Raw genomic sequence first — 14,645 nt, 5'->3', positions numbered from 1 at the left:
TCTGGATTTTTCAATACAACACTACAAATTTAGCTCTACTTCATTCTCATACTCGAATTTCGATCTCTCCTTAATTGGTTGAATTTATTAATCTTTAATTGATGCCTGCTTATTTAAGTATGATTTTTTCTTCAATTCGGTTTGATTTCTACTAATTAAGTTATTTTTTCTGCGATTTGAGATTAAGGGTTTTTAATTGTAAGGAAAATTTGGGATAATTCGAGAAATTTTAGCTAATTTTCTGTTAGCTTTGTGTGTCACGATTGAGCATAGAATTTTTACTATATGACTTTGTGATAGTTCTTAATTAGGTAAAAATGGTGTTGTTTTTCAGGTTTCTTATATTGCATTTTGATCAGGTTTCTGATATATTTGATCAGAAATCTCTCTTTTTACCTCCCTCCCCCCTTGTATGTGTGTGTGTGTGTGTGTGTGCGCATGATCTTTGTTGAACTGCTGTAAACTTGCATGCTCTATCATCCTTCCTGTCTATTTCATCATGCTCTATTTGATCAGAAACGTTTCTAGTCTTTCTCATTATTGTGACTACGAGAAAGAGGATCTGAGCAAATTATCTAATACTCTTTTGTTCTTTCAGAAAAATTATGTGAAGAGAAACAACTACTGTCCACAGTTAAAAATACTGAAGATTGAAACATGACTGTCTGACCTTACAACTTACAGGGTATGAATTGCTATCCTAGAAGCATCAATTTCTTTTAAATCTTGTCTACCTATCACTGGTCAAAGTTTTGATATTCAATTTTGCTGGAAATTTGTGATCTTCTGCTGTTAAGTTAAGGAAGTCCTTTATAGTTGCTGAATTTGTTGGAATTGATGTTAGTTTGTCTAATTGTTTTCAAATGATATGATTTTATGCCTAATTTTGCTGTTTTTTTTTATTTATTTATTTTATTGAATTGTGTATTTGTGCCTAACTTACCCTGTTTCACGCTAGGATTACAAATTTTTCTAGAGAATTTTCATTAATTTAGGATACAATTGCAATTTTGTTACAATATGTACTAGGAATTATAGTTTGTCAAAGATTTGTCATTCCGCAATCAAGTGCATGGTTCTGTAATTTGTTGACTGATCATAGAATCAGAGGCATGACTCCAAGTAGGGGCTTTTAAAGGTGACAATGGGGTCATTTTGTTATGTTTTGGGTCTGGTGACTTTAGTTTCAGATAGAATCAATCCCAACCTTAGTTTCAGGTTAGATAAATTTGGTACGAATCATCTAATTTTGGCTATGATTCAGATATCAGTCATCAAAATTAAATTTTTTTCTTCCTGTAATTATATACACTAGTAATTGGTAATTTGGTATATTGCACCATCCAGAAACTTGAAGTTTTAAAGTCAAATAAGGATGTCTTTGATAAAACCAAGATGCATGATACCGAGTTCTTTTTTTAAAAAAAAAATCTTCCGTTGGAGGCATGACTTGTACTAAATCATAGTTTGCACTTCATGGCCAACAATATAATTATAGATTGCCATGATTTTTTATGAATGATATTAACCACTGAGCCACATTGTCATAGCAGATGAGTTCAACTTCCTATAATAAAATTTGCATTTCCTTTTCAATTTTGTAAGATTTACTTATATAGTATATTTTTCTCATCCTAGAGTTGGCCTATTTAATATATAGTGGAGATTTCTCAATATCTAATGGACAAGTTTAGAATTGGAAATTAGTAAGATCCTAATATCCTACAAGTATAAAGTAATACTCCAAAATAATTTTGGCCATCCAAACTTCAGGTTACATCATCATGAAATCATGTTGGTATTGCCGTATGTGCAACTCTTATTCTTTGGTATTGTTTATTGTGTATTTGATGTATATTGAAATCTAGGACATCTATTATTTTGATATATTTTAATAATGTCAACTTAATGGCAGGCCACTATTGGGATTGACTTCTTGTCGAAAACCATGTATCTTGAAGACCGAACAGTGCGCTTGCAACTCTGGTATGATACCGTCAAATGTCTTGTCAGATAATGTATATTCATGTTAAAGCAGTAACAAACAAATTTCTTAAGCGCCCTGAACTCATTGCTTATAATAGCAGAAAAATTTATCTCTAGATTTTCCATCTCATGACGATTTAATGATTTACCAATATAACTTGTTGTCTTGTAGACTTGATTTATATGATTCTGTCCCATGTTCTGAACCTTTAACTGCTAATTCCAGGTATACTGCTGGACAGGAAAGATTTCGGAGTCTTATTCCCAGTTACATCAGAGATTCTTCAGTTCCTGTTATCGTCTATGATGTTTCTAGTAAGTGCTTTGTATGCTAATGACTTCAACCTTGATCATTTTTACATGTTAATGCCTTGAGGACACATGAAAGTTTACCTATGATGTAATTTGTCTTGACTGAAGCTCTTATATTTCTACGTTTCCTTAATGCACAAGTACATGGGTGAAACCATGTACTAGTAATGTACAATTTTTGTTGAAGCTCTTATAGCATTTTCTCCTAATGATCCAGAAAAATTGAAAAAGGCGTTACCCTTGGCCCTGAATCTCCAAGACGATACAGAAAAAGTGTCAGTGGGATGTCTTTGTGGCTTGACGGCTTTAAGAGAAGTAATGTTGTTTCTGCATCTGATATACTTGAGTTTGCTTACAGGTTTGCTTTCCGAAATTTACTTAAGTTTTTAGTGACAATGTTAAAATTATTCCGTTGAGACATTAAAAATAAGGAATTGGCAATCCTCTTTATGTGATCGTAGGGACAAAACCGAATTGGGTAGTGAAGATGAAAAATCTTATCAGTCCGATTAGTGCCATTTTTATAGATTGATCAATGGATTTTGTAAATGTTGCTAACAAATCAATTATGTTTCATAACTTGATGCTTGAATCTTGGAGTTAGATTTTATTACATATATGCTGCTATTTTGATTCTTTGTAATTTACGTGAGAATCGTAAAAGGAGGTATTAATTGCTTTCTTATGGTAATAAATAATTGTCGTAGCAGACCTCATTACAGCTTATAATGTCATATTACTGTGTTTGGCTAGTGTCATTGCTTTGCTAAGAATGTATAATTCAAGTATAATTTACATCTTAATATGATTTTTGGTCTCAGTATCTCAAGTGCTCTCTTTCTCCACCCTCTTTGTCAATCGATCCTTGTTGGAGATTAATTTCTTGTAGATTCAAATCATGGTGAAACTACTCATATGAACAGTACTCTGATTGCACTTTACTTGATGACTATAAGAGTATAAGCTGGCTACTTCTTTTGCAGGGATTTGCAGAAGGCGACTCAAAATTTCACAACATTGGTTGGCAGGGTGCATATGGTCCTGTGTACAAAGCTCAGATGTCAACTGGTGAAATAGTTGCTGTGAAGGTGCTTGCAACTGATTCAAAGCAAGGGGAGCGAGAATTTGAAACAGAGGTAATGTCATATTTTAATCAGTGCAGCTTCTTAGCGGCAATATAATTTATACCAAGGTTCATCCTTAGATGTCCTGTGTGGTAGACAAGTTGCTGTCTCTTTTTATGTTGTAGTTATTGTGCTGATTGATTCTTGATCTCACCTTCTTTTATTGCATGCTCTTGTTTCTCAGGTTAAGCTGTTAGGAAGGTTGCATCACAGGAACCTCTTGAATTTGCTTGGATATTGTACAGAGAAGGGAAATAACATGCTTATTTATGCGTATATGAGCAATGGCAGCCTAGCTTCCCATTTATACTGTCAGACAGCATATGTTAGTGTTAATATGTCTAAAAATATATATGTTAGTGTTTATATGTCCATTTTGTTTTAGTTTTTTAAAGTGTAATATTACAAGTTATTGAGGCAAATATATGTGTTTTATGTATATTATGATTATATATAAGTATTTGGTACAATTTAAGTGAAAAAAAATGCAAAAATAAAAAAAAAAATTATTTTTTGGGGCACTTTTGCCACCGGCTCAGTGTGAAAACCGGTGGGAAATGTTATAGTTTTGCTATCGGTTCACTTGAAAACCGGTGGGAAAAGTCCTCCAGCTATAAGATAAATCACATTTTTTTGCCACCGGTTCACTCCAAAACCGGTGGGAAAAGTGGTTTTTGCCACCGGTTTTGAACCGGTGGGAAATCTTTGGGGATTTAGCACCCCCCAAATCAAGAACGGTTCAAAACCGGTGGGGAATGTGTGGTTTGAACCGGTGGGGATTGAGGTTTTTCGCCTAGTGATTACTGATCGGAAGCGGCCTCCACCTAGACATTCCGATCACTTGACCTTACTGAAGAATTAGCTTTCCGATAATTCCGAACCCTCTATCGGAATAATACACTTGTTGGAAGGACACCATTCCTTTCACAAACGGTATGGGGTAGTGCCAATAGGGGTCTTGAAAGCTGTCCGGTATGCCCAAAGTGCATCATCGAGCTTGTCGGACCAATCTTTCCTATTCTTCGCAACCGTCTTCTCAAGAATAGACTTAATCTGTCGGTTGGAGACTTCCTCCTGCCCACTAGTTTGAGGGTGATAGGTTGTCCCGAACCTTTGATGGACTCCATTCTTGCGAAGCATTCTTTGAAAGGCCCCATGCACAAAGTGTGACCCGTTGTCATTTATAACGGCTCTAGGAACCCCGAACCTTGGAAATATTATCTTCTTGAAGAGCTTCACCACCACCTTGTGGTCATTTTTTGGGGAGGCGATTACTTCCACCCACTTAGACACATAATCCACTGCCACAAGTATGTATTAGTTCCCACGGGAGGAAGGGAAAGGTCCCATGAAGTCTATGCCCCAAACATCAAAGATTTCAAGTTCAAGTATGGGTTGTTGGGGCATTTCATTCTTCTTGGACACGTTTCCACTTCTTTGGCACGCATCACATGTCTTCACAAACGCCCACAAGTCTCTAAAGATGTGAGGCCACCATAGTCCACATTGCAAAACCTTTTGAGCCGTCTTTTTAGCTCCCATGTGACCTTCGCAAGGGTCGGAATGGCACATTTTTAGCACACTTTGAGTTTCATCATCCAGAACACACCTTTTTAGTAGACCGTCCGCACCTCTTTTGAACAAGATCGGATCATCCCAAATGTAGTGTCTAGCATCTCTCCTAAGCTTCTTCCTTTGGTTCTTGGTGTACTCGGGAGGAAACTCCCCACAAGCTAAATAGTTTACCAAATCCGCAAACCAAGGTAGTCTGTTCTCCTTAATGAGGTACAAGACATCATCTTTCAATTCATCACAAATGGGCACCCCATCATCATCTTGTTGTTCCCTTTCCATGCGTGAAAGGTGATCCGCAACCACATTCTCGGCCCCCTTCTTGTCCCGTATCTCCACATGAAACTGTTGCAAAGAAAGGACCCATCGAAGGAGACGTGGTTTGGACTCCTTTTTCGAAATTAGGTACTTGATAGCGGCATGGTTGGTGTAAACAATTGTCTTTGAACCAATGAGGTAGTCCCAAAACTTTTCAAAAGCATGAACGATGGCTAAGAACTCTTTCTCCGTGGTGGTGTAATTCCTTTGTGCTTCATTCAAGGTCTTTGACATATAGTAGATTACGTGAAGCCTCTTCTCAACTCGTTTCCCAAGAACACCCCCGATAGCCGTATCACTTGCATCGCACATCAACTCAAATGGTAGGTCCCATCTTGGTCGTTGCACTATCGGAGCCGAGATCAAAGCTTTCTTGAGTGTGTTAAAAGCATGTAAGCACTCTTCATCAAACTTGGAATCAACTTCCTTTTGCAGTAGGGCATTTAAAGGCTTTACTATGAGAGAAAAGTCCTTTATAAACCGCCTGTAGAAGCCTGCATGCCCTAGAAATTGTCTTACCCCTTTTGCATTGACCGGTGGTGGTAGTTTCGCGATGACTTCGACCTTTGCCTTATCCACCTTTATCCCGACATTTGAGATATTGTGACCAAGGACAATCCCTTCCTCTACTATGAAGTGACATTTCTCCCAGTTGAGGACCAAGTTCACCTTCTCACATCGTTGCAAGCACTTTCCCAAGTTCACCAAGAAATCATCAAAAGACGTGCCTCCAACTGAAAAATCATCCATGAAAACCTTCATCTTGGCTTCCAACATGTCCCCAAAAATTCTCATCATACACCGTTGAAAGGTGCCCGGTGCATTGCATAGTCCAAAAGGCATTCTCCTGTAGGCAAATGTACCATATGGACAAGTAAAAGTTGTTTTCTCTTGGTCATCGGGGTTGATAGGTATTTGGAAAAACCCCGAATAACCGTCAAGAAAGCAATAGTACTTGTGCCTAGTTAGTCTTTCAAGCATTTGATCAATAAATGGGAGGGGAAAATGGTCCTTTTTGGTAGGTGCGTTTAGACGTCTATAGTCTATGCACATCCGCCAACCGGTTACCGTTCTAGTTGAGATGAGCTCACCATTCTCATTCTCAACCACAGTCATTCCCCCCTTCTTAGGGACAACATGCACAGGGGAAACCCATCTAGAGCTCGAAATGGGGAAGATGATACTTGCATCAAGGAGTTTGGTGATTTCTTTCTTCACCACCTCCCCCATTTGAGGATTGAGTTTCCTTTACCTCTCTATGGAAGGCCTCGCACCATCCTCGAGAGTTATGTGATGCATACATATAGCAGGGCTAATACCTTTGAGGTTATCAATGGTATAGCCTATGGCACTTTGATGCTCTCTCAATACATCACATAACTTCCGAGTTTGATCCGCATCTAAAGAAGAATTCACGATGACAGGGTAAGTTGAATTAGGACCAAGAAATTCATACCTTAGATGTGTTGGTAGAGGTTTTAATTCTACCTTTGGGGCCTCATTTACCTCTTTTGCAGCGGCTATAGCAAGAGAATACTTGGTTGTGATCTCCATGTGCTTGTGTTCTCCTTCATCTCCGTCAAGAAATTGCTCTTCCATGTCCCTGTCCTCCTCGGTATCACTTGGCTCAAGATCATGGTTAGAAGAGAGCAATTGTGTATGCATACTAGAAACAATCAAATCAATAGTGTCAATCATCATGAAGTTTTCGGAACTAGAACATGGATATTGCATGCTTTTATTCAAATCAAAATCAAGGACCTCCTCTCCTACATTTAAAGAAATCTTAGCACTCTTCACATCAATGAGAGCACCTGAGGTAGCTAGGAAAGGTCGTCCAAGAATAATGGGTATATGATTATCCTCATCCATTTCCAAAACCACAAAATCAACAGGTATCACAAATTTCCCAACCCGTAGGGGAACATCATCCACCTTACCCTTAGGAAATTTGATCGAACGATTAGCTAACTGTAGGGTAATGTTGGTAGGAAGAAGTTCTCCTACCCCTAAACGTTGATATACAGAATATGGCATAAGACTAACACTAGCCCCAAGATCACATAATGCATTATCAATTTTCATTTTCTTAATAGCACAAGGGATTGAGAAATTACCTGGATCTCCTAATTTAGGAGGAATTTTGTTCATAATGATTGCACTACAATTCGCAGTGAGGTTAACAGTTTCCACCCCATCACAATTCCTCCTACCACTCAAAATATCTTTCAAAAACCTAGCATAGTTAGGCATTTGCTTTATAGCATCGGTGAATGGTATGGAAAGGTGAATTTGTTTCAAAGTCTCCAAAAACTTACCGAATTGGACATCTAGCTTGTGTCTCACGAACTTATGGGGGTAAGGAAGTTTTTGCAATAGATTAGGTTCTTTAACTTGCGTACCTTCCTTTTCTTTTAGGACCTCAATAGTTTTATCATTCTCTCTGGTCCTCTCATCCTCACTTTCTACAACATTATCAGTGATAGGTGGAGGTTGACTCTTTGGGGGGTATTTGGTGTGCCTCAGTCGTATGCAACCAAAAATATCACAACTAAGCTAACTGCAAATAAACGTAGTTAGGGAAGTCGAGTTCGAATCCACAGGGAAAAAGGGACTAATAACTGGAAACCTAAGTGGAAATACTCTAGGACGGTAGTAACCTAAGTAACGAGGGGGGTTTTCACGAGCAATGATGATAAATGAACTAAGTAAGAACAACGAACGTAATGAATAGGTAATCAATGAGAAGAACGGTCTTGGTTATGCGAAATCCACTAATGAACATACAAATTGATCATAGAAGTCTCCTCAATCAAGCTCTATTGAACACCTTGTTGTAGAATTCCTAGATTCTAAATTCTCATAAATAGTTAGAAATAGCAAAGCGCTCCTTCCTAACCCTTTCCAATGCACAATTCAAGACAAGCGCTCTAAATTATCCACAAGAAGAAAATAAACGGAGAAATCAACAAGGATTGAATAAATTAACACAAGCGGTCTAATTTCTTCAATAATATTATTCCCTCTTCAAGTTATCAACCAAAAGCATGCATCAATAACCTAAAGTTGCTACTTTGGAAAGATTAATTAGATGCAAGCGAATCCAATAATTCTAACCTAGCAATTGATTAAAGCAAATCATGAAATTAATTCAAGGAACAATATATATTCAATAGATATTAAGAGAAGAAAGATCTCACAATTCGTAGCTAAAAGCTTCAATCTTTAACCAAGAATCCGGAAGATTAAGCTTCCATGGATTCTAATTCCAAAACAAAGAATTCTGAAAATTCCAAGAAAACCCTAGAAAGCTTTTTTTCTCAAAACTTAATTCTCCTTTTTTCCTTAAAACTTCATTAAAACTAAGCTATTTATATGTTTATATATTTTAATAACATAACACAATAATAATAATAAAATAATATCCAAAACACGAGCCAAAACAAAGCCAAATTGCTGAAAATTAACCAAAACAGCCCGAATTTCTGCCAGAGCCGCTGCCAGCTGCTCTAGACCCGCTGGCAGCTGCTCTGGCAGCCCCTCACTCTGGTATACCCGCTGCCAGCGGCTCTGGCCAGCTGCCAGCGGCCCTGGCAGCGGTTCCTGCTGTTTTCGCCTTCTTTCCTTGCTTCTTCTTCTTGCTTTGCTTCACCTTTTCCTCAAGCTTTCTTCCTTGCTCTTCCATGCTCCATCACAACTCTCAAATCACGAGCCAAGGTCCATCCTTCTTACATAACTCTTCATTGGTTCCCGAGCTCACTCACTCACTTATACTCATAAATCCCGCCTTTTGCACATAAGTGAGATCACAGCCCAAAACTCACAAAAGCTAACAAAAGTACATATAAAGCATCAAAACACACCCTAAAATGCTTCTCTCAACCCATGATAAGAAGGCTTATCAAATTCCCCCATGCTTGAACCTTTACTCGCCCTCGAGTAAACTTAGAGAATAAAACATCCTCCTCACTAAGGTTCAAAACAGAAGATGGTGGAATCAAACTAGCTCTATGCACTCAAACTCAACAAAACATCCTAGTACTTATCAACCAATCACAATCACACTCCCCCATACTTCACACTTTGAATCTCCCTTTTTTCTTATTTATCAATTCATCCCCAAAATCAACTTGGAACGATAAACGCATAGCCATGAGTATGAATATTCTCAACCGCCTAAAGAAATGAAATTTTTGATAAAATTGGGCAAACAAAAACTCAACTTAACCAAAAATCTCATAAAAACACTTCCACATTCAAGAGTGAAAACAAACAACTCATGCTCTCAAATTCCTAAGATGATCAACAAATTCCCCCAAAATCTCAACTATCTCCCAAAATCACCAAGATGAAACCTACCCCGACACCTCCTTATATCTCCTCCCCTTATGACACCGACTCCGGCAAATAGATGCGAAATTTCCTTGAAAAATCAAATTCATGAACATTTCTCTCTTTTTTCTCTCATTTTGCCTAGGAGCCCTTTCGGGTTTTCATCCTAGCCTCTCATCTTTTTCCAAATCTCACTTTCTCACCCACTCATTAGCCACTTTTTTTGCTTAGGTCGCCCTTTCGGGTTTTCAACCTAACCGGGCCCCCATTTTTGCCTAAGCCGCCTTTTCAGGTTTTCGACTTAGCGGGTTTCTTTTTCTTTTTTTCTTTCTTTCTTTTTTTTTTTTTTACTTTTTTCTGTTTTTTTTTTTCAAGCTTGCTTCATTGAACCACAATTAAGATAGTTATACAAAACATGAAATCAAGATAACTATACAAAATTCAAAGAATATATGCAAGAATTGCTTCCCCCCCCCTACTTGAATGAGACATTGTCCTCAATGCAAGAACAACAACAATAAAAACAAAAGTAAGGGAAAGGGAAGAAATAAGTACCACCTTAATGGGAAGGATTCCCGAAGTTGGAAGATTCGACATTATCAAGGATTTCAAAACTCTCGAGAAGAAAAATGAACTATGGGGACCCCAAGTGTTGCCCATGGGAAGATTATTCCAACCAAACGCATTTCTAATTACCGCATAAGGCATGACATAGTTCTTATTGTTAAAATTGAAAGAAATTCTTGACATCCCTTAGTCAAAGTGGAAAGGAATTCATCTATACCTCACATAAGTAGGTGCGCTCGTGCTCCATCACTTCCTCCAAACCAACCACTTGCAATGCCTCCAAATCGACGACTTTTGTGCATTGCACCATTCTTTTGGGCTGTTGAAGTTGAACCCATGTAGTCTTTTCTTTCGTAGTTAGACGAATGCCCATGAAGTCATTTGCTTGGGGAAAAGAGGGTGATACACCCTCCCTTGAAGTATCCCCTTGTTGTCTACCCCCTTGCAACCCTTGTAGGTGAAGAGGTTGCCTTCACTTGTTATGTCTTCCCATTGCACAAGAACGAATTGCACAAATCTCACCTCCTCTTTCAAAATACAATGAGCAACCCACCAAACCTCCAAACACCAAGGTTCACACAATTCCTCAAATTTCAAGTTTAGACTTTAGAAATTGAAACAATGTTAAGGTTTAATTGGACTTGAAATTGAGGGAAAAGAGGTTAGACGAGGGGTTTTTAAATTTCTGAATTTTGGATTGAAAATGGGGCAAATGGGTTGTTTTGGATAAAGAATACTTGCTAAGGGATAGAGGGAAGTGATTAATTGGGGTTTTGGATAAAGACTAGAATGAATTGGATTGTAGGATTGAAGAAAAAGGGGTTTAAAAGGGCAAAAATTCAGGTATGCAGGGAATGCCGCTGGTAGCGGCTTGGGGCCCGCTGCCAGCGGCTTAAGAAGGAATTTAGGGTGAATGTTGCTGGAAGACCCGCTGGCAGCGGCTGCTGCAAAATTTTTTTTTTTTTTTTTTTTTTTTTTTTTTTTTTTTTTTTTTTTTTTTTTTTTTTTTTTTTTTTTTTTCTGAAGGACACCCGCTGGCAGCGGCACCAGACCCGCTGCCAGCGGCTGGGGCAGAACTTTGGGATTTTTTGGCTGCTTGGAGAGCCGCTGGTAGCGGCTACAGAGCAGCTGCCAGCCCGCTACCAGCGGCTCCTGCAGGGGCTGCCTCCCAAAGCCTGTTTTTACCTGTTTTGCTCTGTTTTTGCTCACAATACGTACTCCCAAAGCATCCTCCTACATAAATCCACCAAAAGCACTTGGTACATCAAAACAAAAACAATAAAAACTAAAATAAATGAAAACGGGGAAGAGTTTTCGGGTTGCCTCCCGATTAGCGCCTTTGTTTTACGTCGTTGGCTCGACACAACTCATGAAACTTCGTTAATCAATTGATGGCTCGTAGAGATCGATGTTCTCCAAATTCTCGACCTTGAACCCTTCGTAGTATGGTTTGAGCCTTTTTCCATTCACTTTGAACATGTTGTTGGTCTCTAAACTCCGAATTTCTACCGCTCCATGCGGATAGACCTTGTCAACTTGAATTGGACCCTTCCAACGGGAGCTCATCTTGTCATGCCACACCTTATTCTTTGCTTTGTGGTATACCTGGGATAATTTCTTGCCCGGAAATGATGACGGGGTGGGTGTTGCCCCTAGTGGTGTAGGTGGAAGCTTGGACTGTTCATTCAATTCCGCCACCTTCACCTGCACATTAGTAGGTATAGAAGAATCCAAGAAATCACCAGACACAACATTAGTAATAGGTGTGAGGAGCTCATCCCCATGATCAATGTTAGAAACATCATGCAATATTGGATCGACAACATTTATAGAATATAAAGAATGAGTATCAACAGGATACTTTATGGTATCATAAATGTTATACACAATTGCTTTCCCATCAACCTCCATAGTCAAAGAACCGGTAGACACATCGATTTTTGTCTTAGCAGTCTTTAAGAAAGGTCTTCCTAACAGGATGGGGGCTGCTTGTTTGTCATGTTCCATGTCAAGGACGTAAAAGTCAGCAGGAAAGATCAATCCATCAACCTTAACAAGTACATCTTCTACTACCCCCTTAGGATATACATTGGACCTATCAGCTAACTGAATTACTACCCCAGTTTCATGCAAAGGCCCAAGTTCTAAAGATTTAAACAGGGAGTAGGGAATGACATTGATTGATGCACCTAGGTCCAACATGGCTCGGTGTAATGTGGTGTCTCCTATTGTAACAGGAATAGTAAACATACCAGGATCACCACATTTTTCTGGGAGTTTCTTTTGGAAAACTGCAGAAACATGAGCACTCACCTTCACTTTTTCTTTTCCTCCCAACCTGTGCTTTCTCTTGATCGTACACAGTTCCTTCATAAACTTAGAAAAACTAGGAACACTTTTAATCACATTCAAGAGGGGCATATTTACCTCACATTTGCTGAAAGTCTCATAAATATCCTTGTCTTTCTCATACCTTCGAGTATCTTGCAAGGCTTCTGGGAAAGGTGGCACAGGCTCATAAGAGGTAAAGGTTGGCGGATTCGCCTTAGTTTCTTGTTCTACTTCCTCCTCCTCAACTCCAATCAAGTCTTTAGCCTTCTTAGGTGCAACTACAGTTTCTTGCAACTTTTTTCCACTTCTCAATGTTATTGCATTAACTTGTTGCTTAGGGTTCAACTCCGTTTGGGATGGAAGCTTTCCAGAGTCCTTAGCTTCAAGTCGGCTTACTGCACTTGAGATTTGACTGACTTGATTCTCCAGGTTTTGAATACTTGATCTGGTTTCTTGTTGAAACTGCATCATATTCTGCTGCATGGTAGAAACATTAGAAGTTAGTGATCTAATCATTTCTTCAGTTGACATATTACCTGAATTAGAGCTTTGGCCTTGAGGTGTTAGGAACGGTGCCCTATATTGCTGAAACTGTTGTTGACCTTGAGCATGCTGATGTTGTTGGTTTCCTTGGGAATTCCCATATCTCAAATTTGGATGATCTCTCCATCCTGGGTTGTAGGTATTTGAAAAGGGATCATATCTTCTCTGCGGACCTTGCCCTTGAAAACCTAAGGTGTTGGCCTGCTCATTCTGCTCCTCTTGTAATTGAGGACATGCATCAGTGGAATGTCCCATGGAGGTGCATAAACCACAAGCATTCAGTTGCTGTGGATTCCTTGAGTTCACCATGAACTCACGCATCATAGAAGTCAAATCAGCTACTTGACTCTCTAACTCAGTTGTATTTGAATTTGCTACATTCACCCGGCGCGTGGGAGTTCTCTGACTGAACTGCCTAGAATTCTCTGCTAGCTCTGCAATCAGCCTAGTTGCATCTCCTGGAGTCTTATTCACTAGCCCTCCACCACTTGCTGCATTCACCATCCTCAAATCATCATCTGTTAGACCTCCATAGAAGTATAGGATGAGGTCTTGATCGGAATACCCATGGTACGGACAACTAGCACACAATCTCTTGAATCTCTCCCAATACTCATACAAGGACTCATCTTCCTTCTGATCCACATTGCTGATAGCTTTCTTAAGGCTTGCAGAAATAGTGGCTGGGTAATACTTCTCTAAGAAACACTTCTTCAAACCTGCCCAATTTGTTATGCTCCCTGGGGGAAGATAGTAAAACCAATCCTTCGCTGCATCTTTGAGAGAAAAAGGAAATGCTCTCAACTGAATTTGCTCATCAGTCATCCCAATCGGTTTCATGCTAGTACATACCACATGAAATTCTGCCAGATGTTTATTTGGATCTTCACCCTTCATGCCATGGAATGCCGGCAATAGATGAATTAGACCAGATTTGATCTCAACATTAGCACCTTCCTCCAACTGCTGATATGCGATGCACAACGGCTGTTGGTTCAAGTTAGGAGCTGTTAGCTCTCTCAGTGTTCGATTTTCTGCCATCACTTCCTCTTCTTGAATGTTGAAGATGTATGTTGATTCACTGGGGTTTGTTCTTGCCTCTCTTCGCAACCTGGAAATATTTCTTTCAATTTCTGGATCAAACTGCAAAACTTCTTTGTTAGCAGAACGGGTACTTATCATACCCTAGCGAACAAACAAAGAAAAAAATAGCTAAGAACAATCCTAAAATAAATTCTACTAAGATAAACAATTAAACGGTAACGCCTAAGTTCCCCGGCAACGGCGCCAAAATTTGGTGTGCCTCAGTCGTATGCAACCAAAAATATCACAACTAAGCTAACTGCAAATAAACGTAGTTAGGGAAGTCGAGTTCGAATCCACAGGGAAAAAGGGACTAATAACTGGAAACCTAAGTGGAAATACTCTAGGACGGTAGTAACCTAAGTAACGAGGGGGGTTTTCACGAGCAATGATGATAAATGAACTAAGTAAGAACAACGAACGTAATGAATAGGTAATCAATGAGAAGAACGGTCTTGGTTATGCGAAATCCACTAA

The 14,645-nt window shown here is 39.0% G+C and overlaps 1 protein-coding gene and 1 pseudogene across 1 annotated transcript; one reads left to right on the top strand and one right to left on the bottom strand.

The window, feature by feature from the left end:
* The first annotated feature begins 317 nt into the window (after positions 1-317).
* Positions 318-3,836, top strand: LOC110722467 (annotated as a pseudogene).
* Positions 3,837-11,591: 7,755 nt separating this feature from the next.
* On the bottom strand, positions 11,592-14,126 carry LOC110722466. Its single transcript, XM_021901737.1, has 3 exons — positions 13,976-14,126; positions 12,639-13,576; positions 11,592-12,491 (listed from the first exon to the last, which is right to left on the bottom strand). The coding sequence occupies exons 1-3, from the start codon at positions 14,124-14,126 to the stop codon at positions 11,592-11,594; spliced, it is 1,989 nt and encodes a 662-aa protein (XP_021757429.1).
* Positions 14,127-14,645: the final 519 nt, after the last annotated feature.

This window comes from Chenopodium quinoa, unplaced genomic scaffold (assembly GCF_001683475.1).
Source record: "Chenopodium quinoa cultivar QQ74 unplaced genomic scaffold, ASM168347v1, whole genome shotgun sequence".
In the NCBI taxonomy this organism is placed as follows: Eukaryota; Viridiplantae; Streptophyta; class Magnoliopsida; order Caryophyllales; family Amaranthaceae; genus Chenopodium; species Chenopodium quinoa.
This window is presented reverse-complemented; position numbering and strand designations above follow the sequence as displayed.

What these genes read in the sequence shown, in the direction of transcription:
- LOC110722466 (XM_021901737.1), bottom strand. Translation starts at nt 14,126, where the DNA reads ATGGCAGAAAATCGAACACTGAGAGAGCTAACAGCTCCTAACTTGAAC. An exon ending in GGCATTCCATGGCATGAAGG is followed by an intron (nt 13,577 to 13,975) that starts GTGAAGATCCAA and finishes TGGTGAATGCAG; the next exon opens with CAAGTGGTGGAGGGCTAGTG. An exon ending in AGACTTTCAGCAAATGTGAG is followed by an intron (nt 12,492 to 12,638) that starts GTAAATATGCCC and finishes GTTTTCCAAAAG; the next exon opens with AAACTCCCAGAAAAATGTGG.